Below are 27,120 nucleotides of genomic sequence, written 5' to 3'. Positions count from 1 at the left end.
TCAGTGGTGTTTCCATCAATTTCTAACCTTTTCCTGTGAACCAGACACCCTCACCTCTTCAGAGCAGGGGGTGCCTGGTTTAATGCTCTGGTTCTCCCATTGACTTCCATTGGGCTCTGGTGCTCTGTAGAGCACCAGAACATCACTTTGGTGCTCGAACAACAATAGTCCTGGTGCCTGAGAGGACCTAAAGGGTCCTCAGCTACATAAGAAGACATAAGTATTATAAATAGCACATGCTAGTTGGGGGACCCTGTTAAAGATTTTGTATTGGGACCTAAAGCTTCCAGTTACACCTCTGACAAAAGAACAACCCCTATATGTCTAGTGGTTATAACACTTAAGCTCTTATCTAAACTTTATTATTGGTTTTGGTCTCCTTTCATGTCCATGTACACCTTAGTACGTATTTTGAAAAAATGTCAATAAAATACCTTTGGAAAAGTCGATTATGAGTAAAAACTAATTCAAATTCATTAAAGAGTAATGTGTACTTACAGCTTGTATCTGAGAAGCATCTGTGGCAAGTCTTGTTGTTAAAGCTCCAGTACTGTTTTTCTTGTCATCAAACCATGAAATTTCCTTTAGAGAAAGACAAAATATGCATAATTACCATATATCAAAATGAGACTTACAGCATTAGGTTTTATTCGTTACCAAACTAACCTGGCGCAGCATAGATTTAAATGCCATTTGTCTTAGCCTCATGGTGAGGACCTCTCCTGATCTTCCGAACATGAAGCCCTAACGAAAGAAAAAAAGGGCTTGATCTGTGGTAACTATCATATGCAGGATATTAGATAGCATAAAGCTGTACAGATAATGCCTTCAATTGGTAAATAAATGTGAATGGAAGTATTATTTGATAGTCCTTCTACTTTAGAAATAATCTCACCATAGTTTACAGCTATCTAGTATGGGATGTATTGTGTTTGTAAATAGTAAGCTCACTACTATGAACCAGAATGGAGCTCCCACTCTGGTGGACTTGGCCCATGTATCTCTTATATGCTTGATTATTTATTACATTGGCCATAACAGCCAATCCAGTAGGTTAGGAAGACAATCCCTTTAAATCTGTGAGCAGGAAGTTTTATGTGTCTAATGGTGAAATGTTTAGACTAGCACAACCAAAGTCACATGTGCACATCCATAAAGCTGACATTATTAAGATCAGATTAAGCATCCCTGCCGCTGCCCAGGGCTTTTAAGCAGAGTATAAATATAGCTAGTTCCTACAACTCCATGAAAATTTTAGGCTCAAGCTAGGCCCAATAGAGGCAGCTCTGTTAGTGCTAGGTACCCATCTGCAGAAGCCACCTGGACGTTTGATCAAAAATTGAGATGAGCGAAGTTTTGGAAAATTAGTTTTGGTTGCTTACTTCGTCACAAAGCCCATTTTTTTGTAAGTAGTGGGCGCAATGACAGGGAGCTGCTTTAATGCCGCCCCATCATTGTACCCCCTGTGGGGTTTCGCTCTGGTAGACAGGATTAGCAGATGCAGTATAGAGGCAACAACAAGTTCTTTGGATCAAACAGTTCAGTGTTTTATTCACACTTTAGGCAAGTGACAAAACAAGCCGTCATAATCAAACAAAAAGTCACCTTGCGGTGTTGGTGGTAATTCACACCATGCAGCAATTTTGCCTCACAGTCCTTGAGCATAGCAGCACTAACCTGTTTTCATGCCAAACAGGTAGCTATCATTCACACATCTTCTAGCACTTCATCTGCGGTAATAAAGGCTTGCTAGGGGACTATTGCCAGGACTTTAGCCCTTCTTGTAATGACTCATGAACAGTGCCATCTATTGGTTTCATAGTCTTATGACAAGACTATTACTCTTGTCATAAGACTATGAAACCAATAGATAGTGCTGTTCATGAGTAGTGTAGATCACAAATTTTCCATGCAAATGGTTTTTCAGCTAAAAAACAAGGCAGATTCTGCTTATTTGCATGTGTTTCCCACATGCCCATATTTATGCAAATGAGTTTTTACATGACAAAACTGTATAAAAAGGTTATTGAAAATTATGTTAGGACAATAAGAAAACTTTTTGTCTCCCTAATGATATTGATCTAGGTGCGCAGGTCCACCCAATCCATCTAACAGATCTGAAGTAACTTTGAGGCTTACTGGCTCTCAGTCAGATGAGAACTGGTTTGGAATGTCTCTTAGTGCACACGGTTGCTATTGTAAGGTATGCTGACTAAGCCAGTCATCTGTCTCATGGATAGATTGATGGCTTGCAAATACATGGCTTTTGGAATATAGCCTTTGTGTGGTTGTATGTTGTAGATAATAAGAGTCCAAGATACATCCATCAATTTCTAGCTTTTTTTTGTGAACCAGACACCCTCTCTTCTTCAGAGCAGGGGGTGCCTGGTTTGATGTTTGCGTCTCCCATTGACTTTCATTGTATTAAATTGTACTTGAGCACCTGCAGTATTCAGCCAAGCACTCGGATGTGCCGAGCATAGCAATGCTTGAGCCGAACAGCAGTTCGGCTGAGCATGCTCGCTCGACACTAATAATAATCTCTAATCCCTAGTTCTATTGTTTGCATGTATAACAGTGTGCTGCCAGATTTTGTTTGTGTGTGAAGAGGACATTACTGAGACATAATTCTGATAAAGATGCTTATTGTCTAAGATTCAGTCAAAACAAAATGACAGTGCACAAGCTAAAGTACCATAGCAGTGGCTATATCCAGAAAGTTATCATGCGTAAGCAGAGGGATATAACAGAATATACATAGACCAGTGAGATGTAAGTCATTGAAGGTATTTGTAGATTTTTAGAACTGCAGTAAACACTTTTGTAGGTAGGTATATGCCTATCGCAGGATAGAACATGTGCATGGTCTTAAGGAATAAAATATGCACATAATTAATACATAGACACAAAGTGTTAACTAACCTGTAAAAAAAATGTAAAGAAGGAAACCACACCAATAACAGTGACTATAATGGAGTAAATATTTATTTCCCTTTGTATAAACTCGTCATCATCAGTTCCAAAAATCTATGGAAAAGAAACAGAAACATTTACATTAATGCAATACTTTCAACTATTTAATATGAATCCTACATGTTTAGAAATACTAATTCAGAAACATGAAATATTACAGGAATATTGTGATTTTTTTAAAAAAAAGTGATTTTTGGACGGTTGTGGGAAAAAATGGCATTTGTGAACACAGCCTTATGTCCGTGATGTTAATATAGAAGGTTACCATCCATGCCTATAATATACTTACAGCTATAACTTTAGCAAATATTACACTGAATGCTGGATGAACTCCTCCATTTATGGTTGCAGCAAGAGTTCCAATCAGAATATAAAGCCACTCTGATTTATTCAGTTTTAATATTTTTAAAAATGAAATGTTTGGAAGTTTTTCCTGAGGAGAAGAAGAAATAAAAATATTAGTGTTCATGTTAATTAGAGATGAGCGAATTTATAGAAAATTTGATTCGGCTGCTTCGTTGAATTAAAAAATAAAATTTGCTTTGTGATTAATTACTTCTTAAGTAGCGGGTGCAATGATGGGGAGCAGCGATAGTGCCGTCCCCGTCATTGCACCCCTCAGATGCCGCGTTCATACATGATCTGGGCATCTGAGTGTAAAATTAGCAATAATTCAAACTTACAAAATCAAACTTACCGCCTCCATTTGCTCGCGAGTCGCGACGGGCTGGCCACCGCCAATTTGCTTGAACATCTCAGCTGAAATCCTGTGCGGTGCGAGATTACGTAATCACGCCGGCTGGCGTGATGATTTCATCTCGCGCTGCACAGGATTTCGGCTGAGATCCTCAAGCAAGATGGAAGCTGGCGGCGCATCGCGAGCAAATGGAGGTGGTAAGTTTGAATTTTTATATTCGGATCGAATTTCACTTCGTGGGATTCGATTCGCTCATCTCTAATGCTAATACCATGGTCATCAAATCCGATACTTTTGGATGACAGTTGCCACTAGTACAGAAAGTAATACAAGCAACAACACACAAACTTTAGTTTGCAAAGTCTGGTTTATTCACCACTTGTGTCCATGTAATATTTGAGCTATTCACTTGCATCTAAGGTGAAAATAAAGCATCTTTTCGAGTAATCTTAAAAAAAATCTATATGTATACAGCACCCATGAAGACCCATGTAATTCCATGGTAACATACTTCAAATAAACCTGCTCATTCTGATCCTGCAGACATTTTTAACTCCATCTGCAGCAAAAAAAAAAATAAAAGGCGCCTGTCAGACGAGCATAAGTATGTGACAGCAACCCTCCTGACCTCCCAACACTCAAGGGTCGCATAGCATTATATTGATTTATGATGCTATGTAACCTTTACAGTTTGGACTCTACTGGATAACACTGACATAATGCTATGTGACCTCGTCAGTGCTGGGAGGTCAGGACGGGAGATGCCACATACTTACACTGCGAGTCCGGAGTGTGGAACTTGCTCATCTGAAAGCGGCCAAAGGGTTCAGCGTCTTCAAGACTTATGTACTGCAGTCACTTTATTAAAATCACACAAATTAAAAATACATTTAGGGCTTTCTGCCTTTAAAATGTAAATATTGTTTTACTCCATTTCTTAATTTTGTAATTTTTTTTATCAAGAAAAAAATCTGATTGTCTTGTTAGGTTTGCATTTTTTTCTCTATGAAATAGAAACTTCAAAATTTAATAGATGGAGTAACCCCACTTAATCCTCTGTCGCTTCCAGTCTCTCTGCTGCAGGGTGATGTAGTCATGTATGGCTTCTGACCACTGCAGTCAATCTACCTTGTCTAGAGCAGCTGATGTGATGTTTCCCTAAGCTGCATGTCACTGCTGGGTCACGTGCCAGTTGGGGATCATTAGCTGCAGCAATGTATGTGACTGATTCGGGGACCGGAAGTCCAGGGCAGACAGCCCGGGAGCAATGGAGCAGTCAGGAGCAGGTAAGTATAGCTAACTTCACAGAACTCGTGAGGTGAGGGTTATTTTAAAAAATCCTGGACTTGAACTTGTTAAACCTGTGTCTTTTTTAACCCATGTAACCCCTTCCTAAAGCTTTACCTTTTCGGTTTCCTCCTCCTCTATGTCTTCTTCCTCTCCTTTCTCAGATACAGAAAATTTTCCATTTGACATGTTAGACATGTTAGAATATAATCTCTGCACAAGGGGCGGTTTCCCCTGCATTGCTTCTTCATTTTCTCCAGCTGCTGTGCTTTCTGCTACTTGTATAGCCTAATAAAATAAAATTCAGGTTTCATGGGACAAAATTATATTGAAAGGTTCTTTCTACGGCATGACCTGACCCATGAGAAACTTGGAAAACAAAACCAATTAAACATACTGCGGATGAGCGAAATTTACTCCTCTGTATTATTTTATCAGGGCAGACTGGTGGCATTATGCTACTTTTATATTCTTTGGTTGTTTTCTTTAAAATTCCAAATACTCTTTTACTTAGGTTTCCATGAGTTTGTAAGTATGAAATACAAAGGAAGACATTCAGAATTGGAACACATGGCTAGTTAATTATGGGATGTTTTACACACCATGCTTAGTACTGAAGGAGCTCAGGTTGCTATGGATTTATGATGATACAGTTGGAGATCACAGTCATCATTTATCAGTTTATGGCTGATAGAACAGATAGGAATAAGCACACTTGACTGCAAAATGTTAACTGATCCTGTTACACATATTGAACTTTGAGATGATATCTTATATAACTAGCCCCGAAGGATCAATGATTTTCAACAAGTGTACCTCTTGTGTTCCCACTGGAAAAGGTAAATTTATATGCCTCAACTAGCTTCCATTGAAAAGTGATCAGCCTTGAATGCTCCTGCATGCTAAGAACTCTATCCAAACATAAAGAACAGAAGAGGTCCCATTTTTTGCTCTGGTATGGGGGCACTGGTGTATCCTTCTGATTCCAATAAAATATAAGTATGCTCGTGTATCTATGTACTGGCTTTTTATATGCATGTCATCTGTGTTCCTCCCCTATGTATTTTGCCCAAAGCAAGAGCAGGTCTCAAAAGGCTGGTTTTGTTGTCTTTTTTTTCTGAGCCCAAATCTGTATGTACAGTATTTAAGATAATAATACAGAGAAAATCATAGATGATCGCGGCTTCTGACATTGATATTACAGTGTAAACTCAAATAAATAAATAATATTATCACGGGCCGCGTGAGATTTCAAATGGATGAGGTAAGTATACGTCACCACGCACTGGATGTAGCGCGGGATCTTCAATTAAGGCGGCGGTGATCGGTTCTTCATGCTCAAGTATGAGTTAAGTGCGATTTTTTTTTTTTTTACCGCCATTCAGGGAGAATTGATTTTTTACTATGAAGCACTAGGAAATTCGGCTTTGCGGCGAATCGAAGTTTCCCTGAAATTCAAATCAAAGTCCAGTTTATGTACTTCGACTCGCTCAACACTAACAGTGAACATACCTGTGCTGTTACAAGTGAATAATATATTCCTTTTTTCTCCATTAATTCAGAATGCGTTCCCTGCTCAGCCATAGCGCCATTGTCCACCACAACTATCAAATCTGCGGTCCACACAGTGCTCAGGCGGTGAGCAATAACAATTGTAGTACGTCCTTCAATGGCCTGGAAACAGGTTTTAATATTCTTATCAGATTGAACTGGTATAACTGTACATAAAGTACTAGAGAATCCTCTGACCTTTGGATATCTAATCAGATAACACATGAACTGATTTACCTTGTCTAGAGCAGCCTGTACAACGGACTCACTGGCAGTGTCCAGAGCTGAGGTGGCCTCATCCAGTAGTAGTATTTTTGGATTTCGTACCAAAGCTCTGGCTATTGCTATTCTTTGCTTCTGGCCACCACTTAGCTGAGCTCCTCTTTCTCCAACAAGAGTCTCAAATTTCTAAAGAAGAAAGAGAAAATCATTGAACATATGAGATGACATTGTCAAACCTGCTTAATATTTCAATAACGTATTTTTATAAAAGACTTAACAGGAACTTACATACTGTAATATCTTTCAGTATTCGAACTACAGAATACCATGAACTGCTCAACATAAATTTCAGAAGGCATTTGGGAAGGAGACAGAGACATTTGTTTTCCTCTTGGATTCTTAAATTTGGTATGGGAGACTCATAGCAACAGGAGATGAATAGCAAGGTCCCATGCTAAATACAGGATTTTTGGAGACAGAGTGGGTACTCTGTATTCCAATGACTTTATAAACTTTAGTAATCAAGCGTGCACACAGATCTAATAGTGCCCCATAGCAAAATTTATTTTAATTTAATTTCCCATTACAGGTGGAAGAAGGCTTCAAAAATACTAAACAGCAAATTTCCAAATGTAGCTCAAACTACCGTAGAATAAATACATTGATAAATTCTCCAGCTTCACTTCACATATTGCAAAGCTGTCGGCCAACAGTTACTACTAAGGTGAGCTCAGTGCATAGGAGTTTATACAGTGCAACAGCAGCTATAATCCCTTGAAGACCGGCCCTATTTTCATTTTTGCAGTTTTGATTTTAACGACTCACATTCCAATAGCTATAACTTATATATATATTTTTTTATTCACATAGCCATTTGAGGGCTTATTTTTTTGTGGGACAAGATGCATTTTTTTATTTGCACCATTTAATTTACTATGTCTTGTATTGGAAAACTGGGAAAAACATTTTTGTAGGGTAAAACTGAAAGTTTTGGGGGTTTTGACATCACAGCATTCATTGTTTGGTAAAAAATGACAATAATTCCTTATTCTGCAGCCCAGTATGATTACAGTGATACCAAACTTGTATAGTTTTCATCTTGGTTTATTACCTTTGCATCACGATTTTCTGACAGTCATTTTATTTCAGTCTACAGAGCTGTAGGAGGGCTCGTGTTTTGCTGAACAAATTCATTTTTATTGGTACCATTTTTGTGGTATGTACGACTTTTTGATCACCGTTATTCTATTTTATATTTGGGCGGACAAGGTGACCAAAAAATGGGGTTATGGGGTTCTCCGCTCCAGAATTTATTTTTTAGATTTTAATAGTTTAGACATTTTCTGATGTGGCGATGCCTAATATGTTTATTTTTTATTATTTATATATTTTGATATGTAAAATTGGGTATTTTATTTATTTTTTACATTTTTTAAACTTTTTACTACTAGCCCCCTTAGGGTGCTACTAGATGGGAACTTTTGATCCCATGATCTATTCACCCTAAATGAGATCTATAGCGGTGAATAGGATTTTAACACGCTCTCTGCTGAGCTGTACTTTGTGCACAGCTTAGCAGGGAGGTTACTATGACAGCCCTGAGAAGCCTCAGCAGGCCCCAGGCTGCCATGGAAACTGACCGGACCCCACAATTTCACTGCCAGAACAGACTACCAAATTTACCTGCTGCAAATATGAACCTACCCTTATCGAAAAGTTTAAAATTGTCCCTTGGATTAGAAATCTGTCACCAGTGCCACCCAGACTGCACATGCTTACCTCAGGGAGTGCCATAATGAAATCATAGGCATTGGCTTCCTTAGCTGCTTTCTCTATTTCTTCATCTGTCACATCCAATCTTCCATATTTGATATTGTTTTTAATGGTTGTTGCAAACAGGACAGGCTCTTGGCTGACCACGCCAATCATTTCTCGGTAGTGTCTAACATTCAGAGATCTTATATCATGACTGTCAACCATTATCTAAAATATCAAAGAGCAAGAAAATAAGAGCTTATTCAGACGAGAAACATTGTGGAATCCGAGTATAGAACGAACAATGCTGACACATAATAGTCAATGAGCTGATTCAGTTGTCAATTTTTTTGCATGGACCATGAAGAAGATCCCAGCACGCACTACTTTGATCCGATTTTCAGGAAAGACTTGACCATTAAAGTAAATTGGCCAGTGAGAAGAACAGACAGCACACGTGCTTGACCTATCATTTAACTCTTATGGTCTATGGACCCGTCTAGACTCCGCCCTTAGCAGCGAGGACAGAGATAGCACCATATATGCGCACTTCTCTCCCCTCATTCTAGGGAGTGGTGGGGGTCTCAGCACTCAGACCCTGACTGATCTAAACTTTTGATATGTCTCTATGACATATCAAAATTTATGTGAAAAGTTAGTGACCCTTTACAAAATTTCAGTTTTTAGGCATTGGAACATGGATGAGTTTTATATTGCTCATCTGGATACAGACTTACTGAGGCCTAAATACATAGAAAATCACATTTCCAAAGTTTTCATTTAGAAAGAAAAAAGAAATATATTTACCGTTCCTTCTTGTGGATCGTACATTCTCTGCAGGAGCTGCACTGTGGTGCTTTTACCGCATCCACTTTGCCCAACCAAAGCCACAGTCTGTCCAGATTTAACTTTTAGATTAAATCCTTTTAAAACCTTCAGTTAACAGAAAAGAGCATAATATGTATGTCCACAGCTACGAGATCACAAATAACAGACAAAAAACTTAGCAAAATGTAATAAGAGAAAATGGAGCAAAACATAACATGGATTTACCTGCACATTTGGTCTTGAAGGGTAACAAAAGTGCACATTTTTAAATTCGATATTCCCTTTAACATTATCGGGCTTGTACCCCTCTGTTGAGTAACTGTTAATTGTAGATACCTGTGATTGTAAGCATAGAAAATAAATGCACAAACTGTAGCATAGAATTTGTTAACTCTAAAAATAAAATAGTAATCGTTCACATAAAAGCAGTCGGTGAAGAATCACCTGCCATACATTTTTTGCTCAACTACTTTTTTGTATATTATGCAAATTGAGCGAGATCACTTTGCACATGAAAAATTACTTAACCGTCTAATGTTTTAGTCTCTGAATGTAATCAAGAGTGTTCTCATTCACTGACAGCAAACAAATAGCTAGAAAATGCTGAGAAATTGAAACACAAAGTTCACTAGACGTAAGTAGAGAAAATCCCCAGCACTCCATGGAAGGGTCAGTCATAATAACTTGCAAACTTTTTTTCAGACCAACAGCATTTACCAACTCCATTAAACCCCCGCTTCTGTGTTTTGATCTATAGGTTCTTAATCATGATGTGTTTTTATGGAGTGTAATGTAAAGGGCTGAAGTGTCCAAGATCCCTCTTCCCTCTCACAGACAGTGGGGGAGATTTATCAAAACTGGTGAAAAGGAAAACTGTCTTATTTGCCCATAACAACTAATCAGCTTCCACCTTTCACTTTCCAAAGGAACCTTGACATATTAAAGGTGGAATTTGATTGGTTGCAAATGGGCAAATAAGCCAGTTTTTACTTTACATCAGTTTTGATAATTCTCCTCCATTATCTTTACTTACAGCTGCATACATCCCTACATGTTACAAGATGTAAAGTATTGCTGTAAATACTGACTGTCTTCATAGACAACACACTGAGGCACTCTGGTGCTGAAACACTGCTCTGCTACTGAGACACTGCTCTGCTACTGAGACACTGCTCTGCTACTGAGACACTACTCTGCTACTGAGACACTGCTCTGCTACTGAGACACTGCTCTGCTACTGAGACTCTGCTCTGCTACTGAGACACTGCTCTGCTACTGAGACACTGCTCTGCTACTGAGACACTGCTCTGCTACTGAGACACTGCTCTGCTACTGAGACACTGCTCTGCTACTGAGACACTGCTCTGCTACTGAGACACTGCTCTGCTACTGAGACACTGCTCTGCTACTGAGACACTACTCTGCTACTGAGACACTACTCTGCTACTGAGACACTGCTCTGCTACTGAGACAATACTCTGCTACTCAGACACTACTCAGCTACTGAGACACTGCTCTGCTACTGAGACACTGCTCTGCTACTGATACACTACTCTGCTACTGAGACACTACTCTGCTAGTGAGACACTACTGTGCTACTGAGACACTGCTCTGCTACTGAGACACTACACTGATACTCAGACACTGCTCTGCTACTGAGACACTGCTCTGCTACCGAGACACTGCTCTGCTAGTGAGACACTGCTCTGCTACTGAGACACTGCTCTGCTACTGAGACACTGCTCTGCTACTGAGACAATGTTCTGCTACTTAAGATATAGAGAAATCCACAGCACACTTAAAATCAGGTGAAAAATCTGGTTACTTTATTAGTAACAGCAGCATACAGATAGCAACGTTTTTAACCATCTCTGGTCTTTCTCAAGCTATTAGAGCTTGATAGCTTGATAGCTTGAGAAAGACCAGAGATGGTTGAAACATTGCTATCTGTATGCTGCTGTTAGTAATAAAGTAACAAGATTTTTTACATGAATTGAAGTGTGCTGTGGATTTCTCTATATCTTGCTACTTGATGGGACCCCCAGCCAGGATCCCCATATGCGGGCACCATCTCACCATATTTTTATTATCGGCGTTTGACCCCAAATTGGGACCTGGAGTGCTGCTTACACCATTTTTTGCTGCTCTGCTACTTAGACACTGCTCTGCTACTGAGGCATTGCTCTGCTACTGAGACACTCCTCTACTACTGAGACACTGCTCTGCTACTGAAACAATCTGCTAATACTAAGACACTGCTCTGCTACTTAAGAACTACTACTGTGATACTGAGACACTGCTCTGCTACCAAGCCAGCACTCTATTACTAAGACACTGCACTAATACTGAAAAATTGCTCTGCTACTGAGACACTGCTCTGCTACTGAGACAGTACTCTGCTATTGAGAAACTGCTCTGCCACTGAGACACTGCTCTGCTACTGAGACACTGCTCTGCTACTGAGACACTACTCTGCTACTGAGAAAAGGTACTGCTACTGAAAGACTACGATAATACTTAGACTGCATTTGGGTCAGATATCTATCTGATAAGAGGGTGGTTTACTTCAGCACCAGTGAGACAGTTTGTGTGTAGTACCTTGACTATGCAAATATTGATAAAGCAAACAAGATAAAGTATGCTTAGTCATTGGCTTCTCCAAATAAAGTAAAACTTCAACATAAACCCAAGCAAGGCAAGGGGAATTTATCAAGAGTGGAGTTTTATACCTGGTGCGCTGGAGTGAGGTGTGTCAGGTTTATGACTCTTAATGCTGTAAATTAGGTTTATCTACTGACTGTCTGCACACCTATGGGATGGTGTAGATTTTAGCTTTAAATTATGCCAGTTTCTGGCATAAATGACAGTAAATCTAGCTGCGTGAGAGGCGACGTTCCTCCTACTGTCCCACCCTGTTTCTTGTCACTTTTGGTGAGTTACGAGAAGCTCAAAAAGTTGCAAATTGCCACAAATAAGGTGTGCTTTATAATTTGTGACTTTTATACACCACTATTAGGGTGTAAAAAATGTTCCCTACAGAATACGCACAAATTTATTCAGGGATATACATAGTATCGGCATGCACATACTGTAATATTATTGTATGTACTATTGTTTCCTTAGCTGCTGTGTATTTTAGAGAAAGGAAATTTTGTTATAGATATTAACAGCCGCCCAGTGAAGTAGAAGATTTTTTGTATTAAGCATTTTTTAACTACTGTTTCCCCACTACCTGAACTAATATTATTAGTACTTCTTATATCATGTTATACATATTTGAAGACAAAATTATAGTTGTGTTATACCTTTTTATTGACATACTGAGTTGATTATTAAGAGACTGATCGAACAATCTGTCCTACTAATGAGGAACATCTTTTGTTGACTTTTGAAAGACTAGACTAATATGAAGAACAAACAGGGTTGCCAACAATCTGTTAAATTCCCAGATATAAATGTGACAAGTGGTAGGGGGCACTCAAACTACCTGGTACCAGGTGGACAGGGTCTTATAAACAGTATTCCTTCTGCGATCAGGGGTAGGTCGCAAGGTTGTGCACCTTACCCAGCTGATACGAGAGGTGAAGCCACTGTACTCTATTTTTCTATTTTTCCTTTTTAAATTCCCAGATATGTTGTAAACCTAATAAACTTCAGTGCTTGTGGAAAAAAAGGCTGATGGTACTTGAGCAGGTTATTGTAATTGTAAGTTTCATTATTTAACAGTTCGTATACAGCTGGTAAGGAGACAATATAAGTGTATTGAGCTATAGACATGAATTACTTCTAATCTCTATCCTTCATTATGGTTATCCATTTTTTAAAATTAATTCTTTATTCAAGTTTTAATTACACAACATAAAAGGTAGGAACATACTTAAAGGGGTTGTGCAGTGGTTAAACATTGATGACTAATCCTCAGGATAGGTCATCAATATCAGATTGACAAGGGTCCAACTCCCGATACCCCCACCAATGAGCTGTTTAAAGAAGATGCTTCCTCTTCAAGATTACCTGCATGTTGCCTCACTTATAGAGGTGGCGCAAGGTAATTACATCTACTCCCACTCCGTTCACTTAAGTGGGCAATCTTGTAGAGGAATCAGAGCTCACATGAGCGCTGCCTCCTCTACAAAGAGATGCGGGGAGTCATACCCCTTATGAGGATGAGCCATCAATATTTAAGCATTGTACAATCCTTTTAATACATACTTAATACATTCCATAGTTTGCAAACCATTTTCAACAGGAAAAAGGGAAATAAAGGGAGAGAGAAAGAAAAAAAGGAGGTTCTGGGGATCAAAAATGTTGTCACCCAAAAAAGAAAAATTCAGATTGACAATCTTGAGGAAAATAAATTTATATTTACTATGTGAAGCTGGCAAAAGCTTTTATCACCTATTAGTGGATTGATTGGTGCAGGTCTGTTTCCATTAGTACCATAGACTTGAATACACTGTGTTCAACCAGGGCTTCATTCAAACTGTTACTTGCAGTGGTTTTGAGGCTGTTAGCGTTAGGTTCTCTGTTTTGATGACTGGTGTTGGGTCCTAGTGGTAATACGCCCATAAATCTAGCATTTATCACCTTCATTTTTATTACTATGGATAAAATTTCCTAGCTGACCAAACCTATTAACATGAGTTCATAACCTACCGCAACCCCTTTTCTCAATTTTCTTTCCCCTCTTTAATATGGTTTGTAACATGTTGTATACATTGTGTATGCATTACATATTACAGAATCTGTAAATCATTTGCCTCCTTTTATGTTTTAACCAAAATACGGAATTCCATTAGAAATTTACAAAAAAAAAAAAAAAGCTTTTGGAATTTATATGGGAAGATGAAAACAATACTCCCAGAGCCACCCTGGCAATTATTGTGAATGGTTTTGAAACAGTAATCTTTAAGTAATAAAAAACAGAAAAGATAAATCTTGATAAAACAGGAAATATTTTCTTTAAAAAAAAAAAACTAAACAAATACAAAGAAACAAACAATGATTTACCTGGTCAATGATTTGGAATATTTTATAAGCAGCTCCTCTTGCCACTGAGAAAGCATCAAGATGAGAAGCAGCTTGACCAACACAGTAGCTGCTAAGAACGACACTGAATAAAACCTGAAGGGAGAGACAGTAAAACAAAATACACTACATTAATCATTTTAGCACACAATGTTGATAATGATTTTTTTTTTTTTTTTTCATGGAATGATTATATTAATGACCCAGGCACTTTGGTTTTGCAAAACCATAATGAATCAGGACATCCACCCCTGGACAACACCCCCAATATATCAAGTTTTGCGGAAAATGTGCATAAACCCATATGCTTTGCAGTCTGGTTCATGGGATTGTCTCACCAAAATCAAGACAGTTCATAATAACTTTCCTAGTCTGAAAAAGTCAATTTTTTTTAACTCACCACAAGAACATCTCCAATAGTATATCCATTTCTGCCCAATATTAAGACTGATCCATACCAAAATCCAAGTGCATAAGAGGCATAAATCATAAAAAACATAAACCCAACAGCCAACTGAGACGTAATGGCCTTTTTAATTCCAATTTGCTTGGCCTCTCCCAAATTATTTGTGTATCTGAAAATACAAGAACAGATTTCAATAATGATGCATTACTTTTATCTGAAAAGCTTTTACATGTGTCCATATGTGACATTTGTACCTTTGAATTTCTTTCTCCTGTCCTCCAAATGCCACCACAGTCCTTATTGAGGAAAGGACCTCTTCAGCGACAGATCCGGCTTTTGCATAAGCTGACAGCTCCTTGCTAGTCAGTGAGACCACCATCTAAGAAAAGTATGATAAATGCTGAATGGGGAAAAGGAAAAGAATTGTAATATTTTTATACTATTGGTAAATGCTGGTACAATATGTAAAATGTAATTCAAATGAGAGTATGGTATCACTGAGAAGTATGGACACGGTCATGTAAAGCATTTACCAGTAACATAAAATATTAGAATTCTTAAATTTTTTCTAAGCTTTTAGGAAGAGGCAGTAAATGACCAATAGAGGCAGGTAGTGTTAGCTTTACACCCCCTAAAACAAGTAAAACCAGGATTCAGGTCACAAATATTTATGATTATAATTCATGACAGATCATTTTCTAATTGCCCGTTGGCGTTGGGCTCTGTAAAAAGTTTCTCTAGATTTTAAAAAATGGTCTGTTTCCCCCAAGAAAGAGTTATACTTCATCCATGGGATTTGTCCAGTATTGTAACTCATCCCCATTCAAGTGAATTGGACTGAATTGCAAGTTCAGAAACAGTTGTGCTTTTTTTAGGGGAAAAAAATACTTTCTTATCCATGACAATTACTAAGGTTTCTACATTTGGCACTTAAGTCCTTTCAAGATCTTGATTTGGTATTATGACAGTTACTGAAGTAGTTTCACACCACATATACGGTAATAGTATAACCCATTTTTGTAATGGAAAGCTTGTTTGGCGGGACTTTTCTCTAATAAAAGTATAATGGCCTGTTATGAAAGTCTTACAGATAGATGAAATAAAATGTATTCTGTTTTACATGTAAGATCTAAAGATGTTAACATTATCAGGCCCTTTTTACATATACAGGTGAAACTCGAAAAATTGGAATATCGTGCAAAGTTCATTTATTTCAGTAATGCAACTTAAAAGGTGAAACTTACATATGAGATAGACTCATTACATGCAAAGCGAGATATTTCAAGCCTTTATTTGTTATAATTTAGATGATTATGGCTTACAGCTTATGAAACCCCAAAGTCACAATTTTGAGGTACTCTTTGCTCAGGTGGTATGGATTAATTATCTGACTAGAGTGTGACACTTTGAGCGTAGAATATTGAACCTTTTCACAAAATTCTAAATTTAAGCTGCATTAATGCAATTCCTTTTCATTTGCAGTACTGAAATAAATGGACTTTTGCACGATATTCAAATTTTTAGGGTTTCACCTGTATACTGCCATCCAGCTTAGTTCCCCTCTGGTGTGGTGCTGAAAACATCAGAGGGGAACTTAAAACAGAACTGATCACATAGTTTTCTATGAGATTGTTCTCATACAACCAACAGATATCTATGATGCCGGATGTCAAATAGGGCCAGGCAGAAAATCCCCGCATGCTATATTTTTATGTCCAGCTCTATAGGGCAGATCTGTGCGCTAAGTGCAAATACATATATATATATAAATATATATATACAGTGCTGTCCATAATTATTCATATCCCAGGCAACTTTTGACTTAAAGTTACTTTTATTCAACCAGCAAGTAATTTTTTGACGGGAAATGACCTAGGTGTCTCCCAAAATATAATAGGACAATGTACAAGAGGCATTATTGTGGGGAAAAAAATTTTGGCAGCTTTTATTTACATTTGAGCAAAATGTGTTCCGCACTGTGGAAAATCTCAGAGGACATGGTCGGAAGCCAAAAGTGACACCTGTGCTGGCCAAGAGGATAGCTAGAGAGGTGAAAAAGAATCCAATGATCACCACCAAGGCCATCCTGGTGAATCTGGGCTTTGCTGGTGGCAATGTCTCACAGCAGACAATCCAATGGACACTGCACAATGCAGACCAAGGAGGATGCCACTTCTCCAGATAAGGCACACAAAAGCTCACTTGGCCTTTGCAAAAGCTCATCTGGACAAAGAAGAAGACTTCTGGTTTTCTGTGTTATGGTCAGATAAAATAAAAATTTAATTGTTTGGTCACAATGATGTTTCCTTCATTTGGCGTAAAAAAGGAAAAGTCTTCAACCCAAAGAAAATCATCCTCATTGTCAAACATGGTGGTGGGAACCTAATGCTTTGGGGGTGTTTTTCAGCCAATGGACCAGGGAACCTAATCACAGTAAACGGCACCATGAAAAAAGAGCAATACATGAGGATTCTCAACAACAACATCAGGCAGTCTGCAGAGAAACTTGGCCTTGGGCACCAGTGGACATTTCAGCATGACAATGACCCAAAACACCCAGCAAAAGTGGTGAAGAAATGGTTAGCAGACAACAACATTAACGTTTTAGAGTGGCCCAGCCAGAGTCCAGACTTGAATCCAATTGAGAATCTGTGGAGGGAGCTAAAGATCAGGGTGATGGCAAGAAGATCCTCCAACCTGAAAGATTTGGAGCTCATTGCTAAAGATGAATGGGCAAAAGTACCTGTGGAGACATGCAAAAAGCTGGTCTGCAATTATAGGAAGTGTTTGTTTGCTGTAATAGCCAATAAAGGCTTTTCTATTGATTATTGAGAAGGGTATGAATAATTTTGGCTTGAACACTTTGTGCTCAAATGTAAATAAAAGCTGAGAAATGCTTTTTTTCCCCACAACAATGCCTCTTGCACATCATCTTACTACTTGCTGGTTGAATAAAAGTAACTTTAAGTCAAAATTTGCCAGGAGTATGAATAATTATGGGCAGCACTGTATATATATATATATATATATATATATATATATATATCAGTTATGTCCTGCTAAAACAGCTGGGTAGCGATCAGATGAGGAAAAGACCACAGGGCAGGGTTAAAAATACAGTACAGCAGACAAGGAGGCTGAAGCAGATACCGGCTTTATTAAAGGACAAAATATAATAGCCGGAAAATCAGATTAACAGTATTGTGCCGATGCACCAGAGGCGCAATCGACAAATGACTGTCTACCCCTGCTAGTCAGGGCACGTTTATACAATGCACTGACAAGTTTACTGCTCTATGCCCTACCACAGATGCACCGGTGCATGCTCACAGTTCTGCAAGTAGCTCCTTGTCTTGGTCTGGTATGAGTAGGCAGGTGCAGTCTGGCTCTTGATCCAGTCACTTGCTTGCCCCAGTGCGGTCTTTTCCTTTCTCTGTCTGGACTGCAGGTACAGGCATCTACATAGTTCAGCTCTGACAGGAGTAACCTGTCCTGTACTGGTCTTTGAATTGCTCGATCTCACTACACTCGGACACACTTCACAGTCTCTGTTTATATGTCCCACAGTAGCCAGGAAACATCACTGTATAGTCCCTGTTGATCTGTCTCACAACAGCCAGTCTCTCTCTGTTCACCTCAGCAAGGTAGCAGCACTCCTACTCTTTCAGCCCGGGAACTTGAACTCTTCCTACATCCTCTGGGATCAACAACAACATTTATTTATTTCTTAAAGACACAGTGGCTCCTGTGGCTGGAGGAAAGCATTACAGTCTGTGTAAATATCACTAGCAATACAGCATATGTAACTTGGTGTTTTTAGGGGCTGACAGCTGGTCAGACACAACTTATATATGTGAAGCGGGCCTAAGCTGGCCATTTCACACGAAGATCCATAATACACATGGTCATCTCACCAATTAAACACTTGTCATATAGTACTGATCTTTCTTCTTGGTTCCAGATATCCCAAGATGAGTGGCATTAAATGACCAGCTTTAAGAAAATAAACTTTGGCATTATTCATGATGCCTGAAAGAGTAACGCAATATATTTTTTCTCCAAAGCTAGTTTGATCACACAACTCATTTCAGGATTATACTTTTATGTTTGCTTTAGATTATTAAACTTTTATTAACCCAAACGGCATTAAAGGCTTTACCTTGGAACAAATTGCAGTTGAAATTGCCACCACTGGACTTGTGGCCAATATGACAAGAGCAAGTTGCCAACCCTTGATTAGTCCAATTACCAGTCCTCCTACACAGGTTGCAACATTCTGCACAAGATGGCCGACTTTATCTCCAATTCCATCATTGATCTTGTTGACATCTCTAAAAAATAATTATTGCTGTAAATAATATGTACTTATGCAACCAATTCAGAGAGATATGGGCAGAATTCTCTTACTCTGTTAGACGTGTGTTAAGTTCTCCAGATTTGTTAACATCAAACCAACTAATCTCTTGTGATAAAACTGAATGAAAAAACATTTTCCTCATCCTCCTTGTCTGTCTTGCTGCAGCTAAAACCCAAAATGATACTTGGACGTAGCCACAGAGTATAACACCTGCTCCTATTCCGACATAGTAGAGGGAATACCTGGTGACACAAATAAAGCCATTATGGATAAAGGTATTCCTTTGTAACAAAGTGTGAGCAAAAATTATAAAATCAAAATACTTACTCAGTCATCTGTTCAGGTAGAGGTTTGAACTTTAAACAAGCAGCTGTGGAGAAAAAAAATCTGTTGTGATGTATTGTGTTGTAATTAGGTTAAAAGAGTTCTTCAGGATTTTCATACTGATGACCTATCATTGGCGGGGGTCCAATCCAGTACCCCCGCTGATTAGCTGTATGAAGAGGCCATCGTTCTCCGGGAGCACTTAGTCCTCTTTCTAGGCCATGTGATGTCATGTGCTATATCAAGCGCAGTCGCTATCCAATGGACAGCACTGTGCTTGTTAAGCTGTGAGGAGGCCATGGCACTCACCTGAATTCTGGTGGGTGCTACAGCTTCCTGAAATAGCTGATCGGTAGGGGTCCCGTGAGTCAGACCCCTGCCAAGGATAGCCCATCAATATAAAAATCTCAGAGAACCTGTTTAACTGGATTTTTCAGCTGATGACGTGGTAGTAAAAACTTTAAATCATTATTTTCCCTGTGCTGTGTTTTCTTTTATCTTCTTTAGAAATGTCCTCCAATTCACCCTACATAGCTATAGAGTTAATGATAAAATTCTGGCTGCTCTCAACCACCTGTAGGGTAAGTTTACAGCATCTGGAATTATATAGCTCCCACTGAACCCTTTGGCAACTTTATCAGTCTGTATTCAGTGAGGTCCAAGTAATGGTGGGTGCAGGTGTAAAGTGGTTGAGTGAATCCCTCTGGACATGTTTTGAACTGGTATTGTTTCTTTAGTAACCAGGAATTAGGTTGTTGTGAGTTGCTGTGATGCAGTACAGTGTGTGACATGTTTTTCCGGGCTGGCCACAGTCATTGCAGTGAAGATAAAGACTGTATTATTTGATAGATGTATATCATATTGTTTACTTTGTGTATTGTATGTAGGGGTATTGTATTGTAGAATCTATGCTCTTTTCCCTTCTGGTATCAGCACTCCTCCCCATTCGGCCCAAGTGCTTTTAATTAGCAGGAGTCTGCATAAGGGTATAAATTCCGACCTCTCAGTTGGAATTCCTGAGAGTATGTGATGGGGTGAGTTCCACACCTGTTCACATGGTGCAGTACTGCATGGCGGCCATTGTTGCTTTGGTGCTGTCCTGGTGGGTTGGAGGGGCCCAGTGCCAGGGTGGCTTTGCCAGACAGCGGGGGTGCTGTTTGGCTACTGGGTCCTGCTGCCTGCTGGGGCGGTGCTGTGGCGTCGGTGGTCGCCGTGCAGTGCTGCGCCAAATTTGGAGTAGGGTCCCATTCAAAGAGGCAACCTTGTTGCGGTGAGTGGGCCTATGCTTTTTGATCAAATTGTATACTAATGCCTCATGTACAGCATGCAGCATAGGGGTAGGTATACGATAAATTGCGCTGAGAAGCAGTTAGATAAAAGCATAGTATTGAGGATGTGCGATCCAGTTCTTTTTCTTAAATTTTATATGCTTTATTTTATAATCAATTCCATGTCCATATGTTGGCAATAATGAAAAAATCCTAGCATAAAGCTTACATGTATTTTGGATTGATGAGTTGTAGCATACAAGGCTGTCTGTCATATCACCAAACACAACAAGCATCAGCGGCTGGCATATTCCATTTCCTAAAGCGCCAAGAAATCCAGTAATCATGAAGAAAATATCCAACCGACTCGCATATCGAAACTAACAAAAGAAGAGGAAAAACAAAAGTGTAAAATTATAAATTTCCTTACAAGAGAAGAGCTGGCAGTGCCATCTAAAAGCTCTGCATACATTAAAAATATGAAGACATTTTTAATAGCTTACTTATTTGCTGAATAATCAGTACTGAGAGGCCCAAAGTCCGCAGATACTTTTATACTCTCACACCTGCCAGTGCTCTTGCCTAATGTTCTCTGTACGACTACTAATCGGATACAGTCACTGTGACTATGATGGAGATAGTTACAGTGATGGCATTAGCCCCATGGATGTGGTAGAATGCCAGTATATATATATAAGTCCAGGCAATTTGAGTTGCTTTCGAGTAAGTGATACAATGGATCTGCAGCTCTATGAGGAACCGAGCACATAAATAAATAATTTTGTCAGAAAAGATTCTGCACGACATGGAATTTACCAACTGTAATACCTGCTTTCTCTCTTCCTATGAGTCCAATGGGCCTCACTTAATGATTGACAGAGACCTGTCTTATATGTGCTGGTAGCTTTCAATCAGCCCATTAGACTGACAAGCCCAGAGGAGCAAGGGAATAAATCAAATAATTCCATGTTCTAAGGAATCTTAAACCATAAGCCACAGTGTATACAAATCTGCTCAGGTCCTCCTGATCTGTAACTTACTGCCGGTAGGGTATCATGTTCAGGGTAACAAATTGTCTTTAAAGGGATTGTCTGAGTTTAAGTAAAGTTTGCCCATGCCAGGAAAATGTATAAAATAAAATATCATGCTATACTCACCTATTTCTCCAGCTCCGTATCTCATCCCTGGTGCTCCTACCACTGTTTGTATAAAAGACTGGATCGTTGATGTCGACATGTACGACTTGTGGATGCTGCAGCCTATCACTGGTTTCAGCGGTATACGGCCACTAATAGGCTGTAGTGGTCACATGCCATATACTTTAACGTCACTGTTGCAGTCTTACATACAAATAATGGGAGGAGAAACAAAGGTCCAGGGCTGAGGTGAGTATAGAATTACTTTTTATTTATTTTTTATTATTTTATTTCCACCTCTTTAGCTTACTTAAGCAGCAATGGTTTTAGGAATATTTATTTTTATACAACCTCATAAATGTGTTATGTGAATTGACTTACAATTTCACAGGGTCCAACTGCCCTTGGTTTTTCTTTTTGTTTATTTTCTTTATGACCCCTAAGAATAAAACATAAAAATGTTTAAATAATGAATAGATAGATAGACAGATATAAGCAGATAGAGAGATAGAGAGATAGAGAGATAGAGAGATAGATAGATAGATAGATTGCACATACATCATGTTTTAGTGAAAGCATGGGGTGGATAGAATAATTGCACTAGGTACTGTTACCTTTGGTTGAAATCACAAAAACTATGCTGGACCACTTTTTTCAGGATAAGACTTTGTACCTATTAACACCACATCTCTTATTCCCGGGGTCCAAACTGAAAAGGAGGATGCTGCTACTTTTCAGCTTTGCCAATTGGTGTCATCTATCTTAAAACACCTTTTAATTATGTTTATGGTTTTCCAAACATATAAATTATATATGATAGAGACTGTCAGTCTCTATGATCATTAGAATTAACAAATGGAATCTGCATGAATCGAATTAGTTACAAATTTCTCTAAAGTATCTAATTTATGCGAATCGCGAACTTTCGTGAATCACTCAAAATGCTAGCATATTAGAAGAACAAAGTAGAAGACAAAGAAAAAGGGATAATTTGTGGACCATTTTTAATTTAAAAAATCTGTGCAGTGTCTATTTAACCAGGCTGTTTGTTACCACCGTCTACAACCGTTTACCCATAGCCATATGCGTCTCTGTCATTTTGACACTACTTATGCTCTCTTGACATTAAACAGGATTGGATACAGTCCTATGAGAACTCAGAGGGCCATAAATTACTTTTGAGGTCAATTGGGGCAATTTCGATTCTGACCGAATTTATTGGATTGAATTAAATCTGACAGGTGATTCAACCAAACCGGACACTAAAAATCCAGAGAAAAAAAGCAGGCTGGTTGGAGAGCTGCATTTATACAAGCAGGCAAATAACGCGAGTTTGTGAGCATTCGAGTGTTTGAGTTCGTGTGTAATTGTATTGTGTGTGATTTTAGATTACGTGACTTCAGATTCAGGGACTACAGTAAGTTAGATTCTTATCACTGCACTGTATTGTATCTTTCTCTTTTCTTGCGTAATCCCCACTTAGTATGTGTTCCATTATTGACAGCACAGTCCAGTGCACATCATGTTTAATGTATGCCGTTATGGAACAGCCGTTTGAGGGGACATATATTTGTTCAAAATGTGAGCAAATTGCCCATTTGGAATCACACATCGAGTATCTAAACGGGCGAATTTCAACACTGACAAGCGTTGACAATTTGGAAAAGAATTTGCTGCTCACTGAGCAAGCACTTCATGGGGTAGATGTGAGGGATGGTGGTAGCGAGGAGGCTCAGGAAAGTGAGGTAGCTAGCTGGGTAACAGTTAGAAAGCAGGGTAGAGGAAAGAGTGCCATGGAGGCTAGTCCTGATCTGACACACCCCAACAAGTTTGCACGGTTGGCAGATGAGGGTGATGTCAGTTCAGGAAGAGCACTGCTGCAGCGAGACACTTCCTCTGTCAGTCAGGGGAATGTTAGCTACAGTAAGCAGGGGATCAGGAGAGCAGGGCAAGCCAGACAGGTGCTGGTAGTGGGAGACTCAATTATTAGGGGTACAGAAAGGGCAATCTGTCGCAAAGACCGGGATCGTCGAACGGTGTGTTCTCTTGGCTCTCGAGGTCCTGGCTCTCGAGTTCGACACATCATGGATCGGGTTGACAGATTACTGAGAGGGGCTGGAGAAGATCCAGCGGTCATGGTCCATATCGGAACCAATGACAAAGTTAGAGGTAGGTGGAGAGTCCTTAAAAATGATTTTAGGGTTTTAACTCAAAAGCTTAGGGCAAGGACCTCAAAGTTAGTATATTAATGCCAGAATCATGTACCGATGTAGTAGCATTAACCCTCATGCTTTCTGAGATTTCTGAGATGTGTTATCTAAACTAAGCAAACACCTTCAATTGCTTTTCAATGGATTTTTTTTTTCAAGATAACACGATGATTTAAGAAATTTGAGTTAAGAGTTTGAGTGCTAACCCTGCTACATCTGTATGTATACTAATAAAACTGGGGAACTGAAATTAGCGATGTGTGAGGAGGACTGTGACATAGTGGGAATAACTGAGACATGGCTGGATGATAGCTATGACTGGGCGGTTAATGTACAAGGTTACAGTCTGTTTAGAAAGGATTGTTAAAAACCGGAGAGGGGTAGTGGTCTGCCTTTATGTAAAGTCCTGTCTAAAGCCCACACTCCGGGAAGATATAAGTGAGGGACATGAACTTGTGGAGTCACTGTGGGTAGAAATACATGGAGGCATAAACAATAATAAATTACTAATAGGAGTTTATTATAAACCACCTAAACCACCTAATATACCAGAGTCCACATAAAATCTGCTACTATACGATATAGACGAGGCGGCAAATCATAATGAGGTGGTTATTGTGGGGGACTTTAACTACCCAGATATAGACTGGGAAACTGAAACTTGTATATCTAATAAAGGAAACAGGTTCTTGGCAATAACCAAAGACAATTACCTTTTCCAACTGGTTCAGGACCCGACTAGAGGGATGGCCATACTGCACTTAGTATTAACCAATAGACCTGACAGAACAACAGATGTGCAGGTCGGTGGACACCTGGGAAATAGTGACCATAAAGTAATTACCTTCCAATTATCATTCAAAAGAGTGTTTCTTCAGGGAGGAACAAAAATACCAAACTTCAAAAAAGCTAAATTTAGCCAACTAAGAGAGGCCATAGGCCTAACTAACTGGGACAAAGTCATCAAAAATAAAAACTACAGCCACAAAATGGGAAATTTTTGAAAGCATCCTAAAATCTAACTGTGAGAGGTACATACCTTATGGGATTAAAAGGTTAAGGAACAAAAAAAACAATGTGGATAAATAGAACTCTTAAGAAAGCAATATATGACAAAAAAGAAAGCATTTAAATCGCTAAAACAGGAGGGTAGCAAGGAAGCACTGAAAAACTATAAGGAAAAAAATAGAATATGTAAAAAAACTAATAAAAGCAGCTAAACAAGAGACCGAGAGATTAATTGCCAAAGAGAGCAAAACTAACCCTAAAATGTTTTTCAATTATATAAATGGTAAAAAGTATAAATCTGAAGGTGTTGGCCCTCTACAGAGTAATGAGGGGGGAGTTGCAGAGAGCGATGAGAAGAAAGCAAAGCTATAAAATATTTTTTTCTCCACTGTATTCACTGTAAAAGTTAATTCCCCATTAAAAATGCCCTGTCTGACCCAGGAACAAGTACAGCGGCGTCTTAAAAAGATTAAAATAAACAAATCGCATAGCATAGCAAATGTAGTGCCAATATTCAAAAAGGGTCCAAAAACAGAGCCCGGAAACTATAGGCCGGTAAATTTAACATCTGTTGTTGCTAAATTATTTGAAGGTTTTCTAAGAGATGCTATCTTGGAGTACCTCAAGGAAAATAAGCAAATAACACCATATCAGCATGGCTTCATGAGGGATCGGTCATGTACAACTAATTTAATCAGTTTCTATGAGGAGTTAAGTTCTAGACTTGATAGCAGCGAATCAATGGATGTCATATTTCTGGACATCTCCAAAGCATATGACACTGTACCGCATGAAAGGTTAGTATATAAAATGAGAATGCTTGGACTGGGAGAAAATTTCTGTATGTGGGTAAGTAACTGGCTGAGTGATAGAAAACTAGGGTGGTTATTAACGGTACACACTCAGATTGGGTCACTGTCACTAGTGGGGTACCTCAGGGGTCAGTATTGGGCCCTATTCTCTTCAATATATTTATTAATGATCTTGTAGAAGGCTTGCACAGTAAAATATAAATTTCTGCAGATGACACTAAACTGTGTAAAGTAATTGACATGGAAGAGGACAGTATACTACTACAGAGGGATCTGGATAGATTGGAGGCTTGGGTAGATTGTGGTGTAGAAGTGGTTCATGAGGTTTAACAAATGTAAGGTTATGCACATGGTAAGTAATAATGCAAGTCACCCGTACATACTAAATGGTAAAACACTGGGTAACACTGACATGGAAAAGGACCTCAGAATTTTAGTGAACAGCAAACTAAGCTGTAAAAAAACAGTGTCAGGCAGCTGCTGCCAAGGCCAATAAGATAATGGGTTGCATCAAAAGGGGCATAGATGCCCTTGATGAGATCACAGTCCTACCACTTGGAGTACTGTGTACAGTTCTGGGCACCTGTGAACAAGGCAGACATAGCAGAGCTGGAGAGGGTCCAGAGGAGGGCAACAAAAGTAATAACTAGAATGGGGCAACTACAGTACCCTGAAAGATTATCAACATTAGGGTTATTCACTTTAGAAAAAAGACAACTAAGGGGAGATCTAATTACTATGTATAAATATATCAGGGGTCAGTGCAGAGATCTTTCCCATAATCAATTCATCCCCAGGACTGTGACTGTGACGAGGGGACATCCTCTGCGTCTGGAGGAAAGAAGGTTTGTACACAAACATAGAAGAGGATTCTTTACGGTAAGAGCAGTGAGACTATGGAACTCTCTGCCTGAGGAGGTGGTGATGGTGAGTTCATTAAAAGAGTTCAAGAGGGGCCTGGATGTATTTCTGGAGCGTAATAATATTACAGGATATAGCTACTAGAGAGGGGTCATTGATCCAGGAAGTTATTCTAATTGCCTGATTGGAGTCTGGAAGGAATTTTTTCCCCCTTAAGTGAGGAAAATTGGCTTCTACCTCACAGGTTTTATTTTGCCTTCCTCTGGATCAACTGGCAGGATAAGAGGCCAAACTGGATGGACAAATGTCTTTTTTCTGCCTTATATACTATGTATGTTAGAAAAGAAGTTGAGAAAATCCAGCTCCACTTAAAAAGGAATAGGCGTTTATTCAGCTT

The 27,120-nt window shown here is 39.0% G+C and overlaps 1 protein-coding gene across 3 annotated transcripts in view; it reads right to left on the bottom strand.

Annotated features, from left to right (window-relative positions):
• The window catches only part of LOC122937713 (ATP-binding cassette sub-family B member 5-like), a 383,155-nt gene that overhangs the window by 22,020 nt on the left and 334,015 nt on the right, over positions 1–27,120 (bottom strand). For 2 of the 3 annotated variants that reach the window (XM_044292698.1, XM_044292701.1), the window contains exons 3-20: positions 22,214–22,271; positions 20,926–21,076; positions 19,432–19,474; positions 19,155–19,346; positions 18,907–19,078; positions 15,002–15,126; positions 14,742–14,916; positions 14,324–14,437; positions 9,539–9,649; positions 9,293–9,418; positions 8,510–8,713; positions 6,746–6,916; positions 6,470–6,631; positions 5,075–5,245; positions 3,263–3,406; positions 2,923–3,027; positions 667–744; positions 499–582 (exon numbers count right to left, since the gene is read on the bottom strand). In XM_044292698.1, the coding sequence (XP_044148633.1) occupies positions 499–582; positions 667–744; positions 2,923–3,027; positions 3,263–3,406; positions 5,075–5,245; positions 6,470–6,631; positions 6,746–6,916; positions 8,510–8,713; positions 9,293–9,418; positions 9,539–9,649; positions 14,324–14,437; positions 14,742–14,916; positions 15,002–15,126; positions 18,907–19,078; positions 19,155–19,346; positions 19,432–19,474; positions 20,926–21,076; positions 22,214–22,271 (2,386 nt within the window). The remainder of the gene's footprint in view (positions 1–498; positions 583–666; positions 745–2,922; positions 3,028–3,262; positions 3,407–5,074; positions 5,246–6,469; positions 6,632–6,745; positions 6,917–8,509; positions 8,714–9,292; positions 9,419–9,538; positions 9,650–14,323; positions 14,438–14,741; positions 14,917–15,001; positions 15,127–18,906; positions 19,079–19,154; positions 19,347–19,431; positions 19,475–20,925; positions 21,077–22,213; positions 22,272–27,120) is intronic. The other variant, XM_044292700.1, reaches the window with a different exon arrangement.

The sequence above is a fragment of the Bufo gargarizans genome, chromosome 5, assembly GCF_014858855.1.
Source record: "Bufo gargarizans isolate SCDJY-AF-19 chromosome 5, ASM1485885v1, whole genome shotgun sequence".
NCBI lineage: Eukaryota > Metazoa > Chordata > Amphibia > Anura > Bufonidae > Bufo > Bufo gargarizans.
This window is presented reverse-complemented; position numbering and strand designations above follow the sequence as displayed.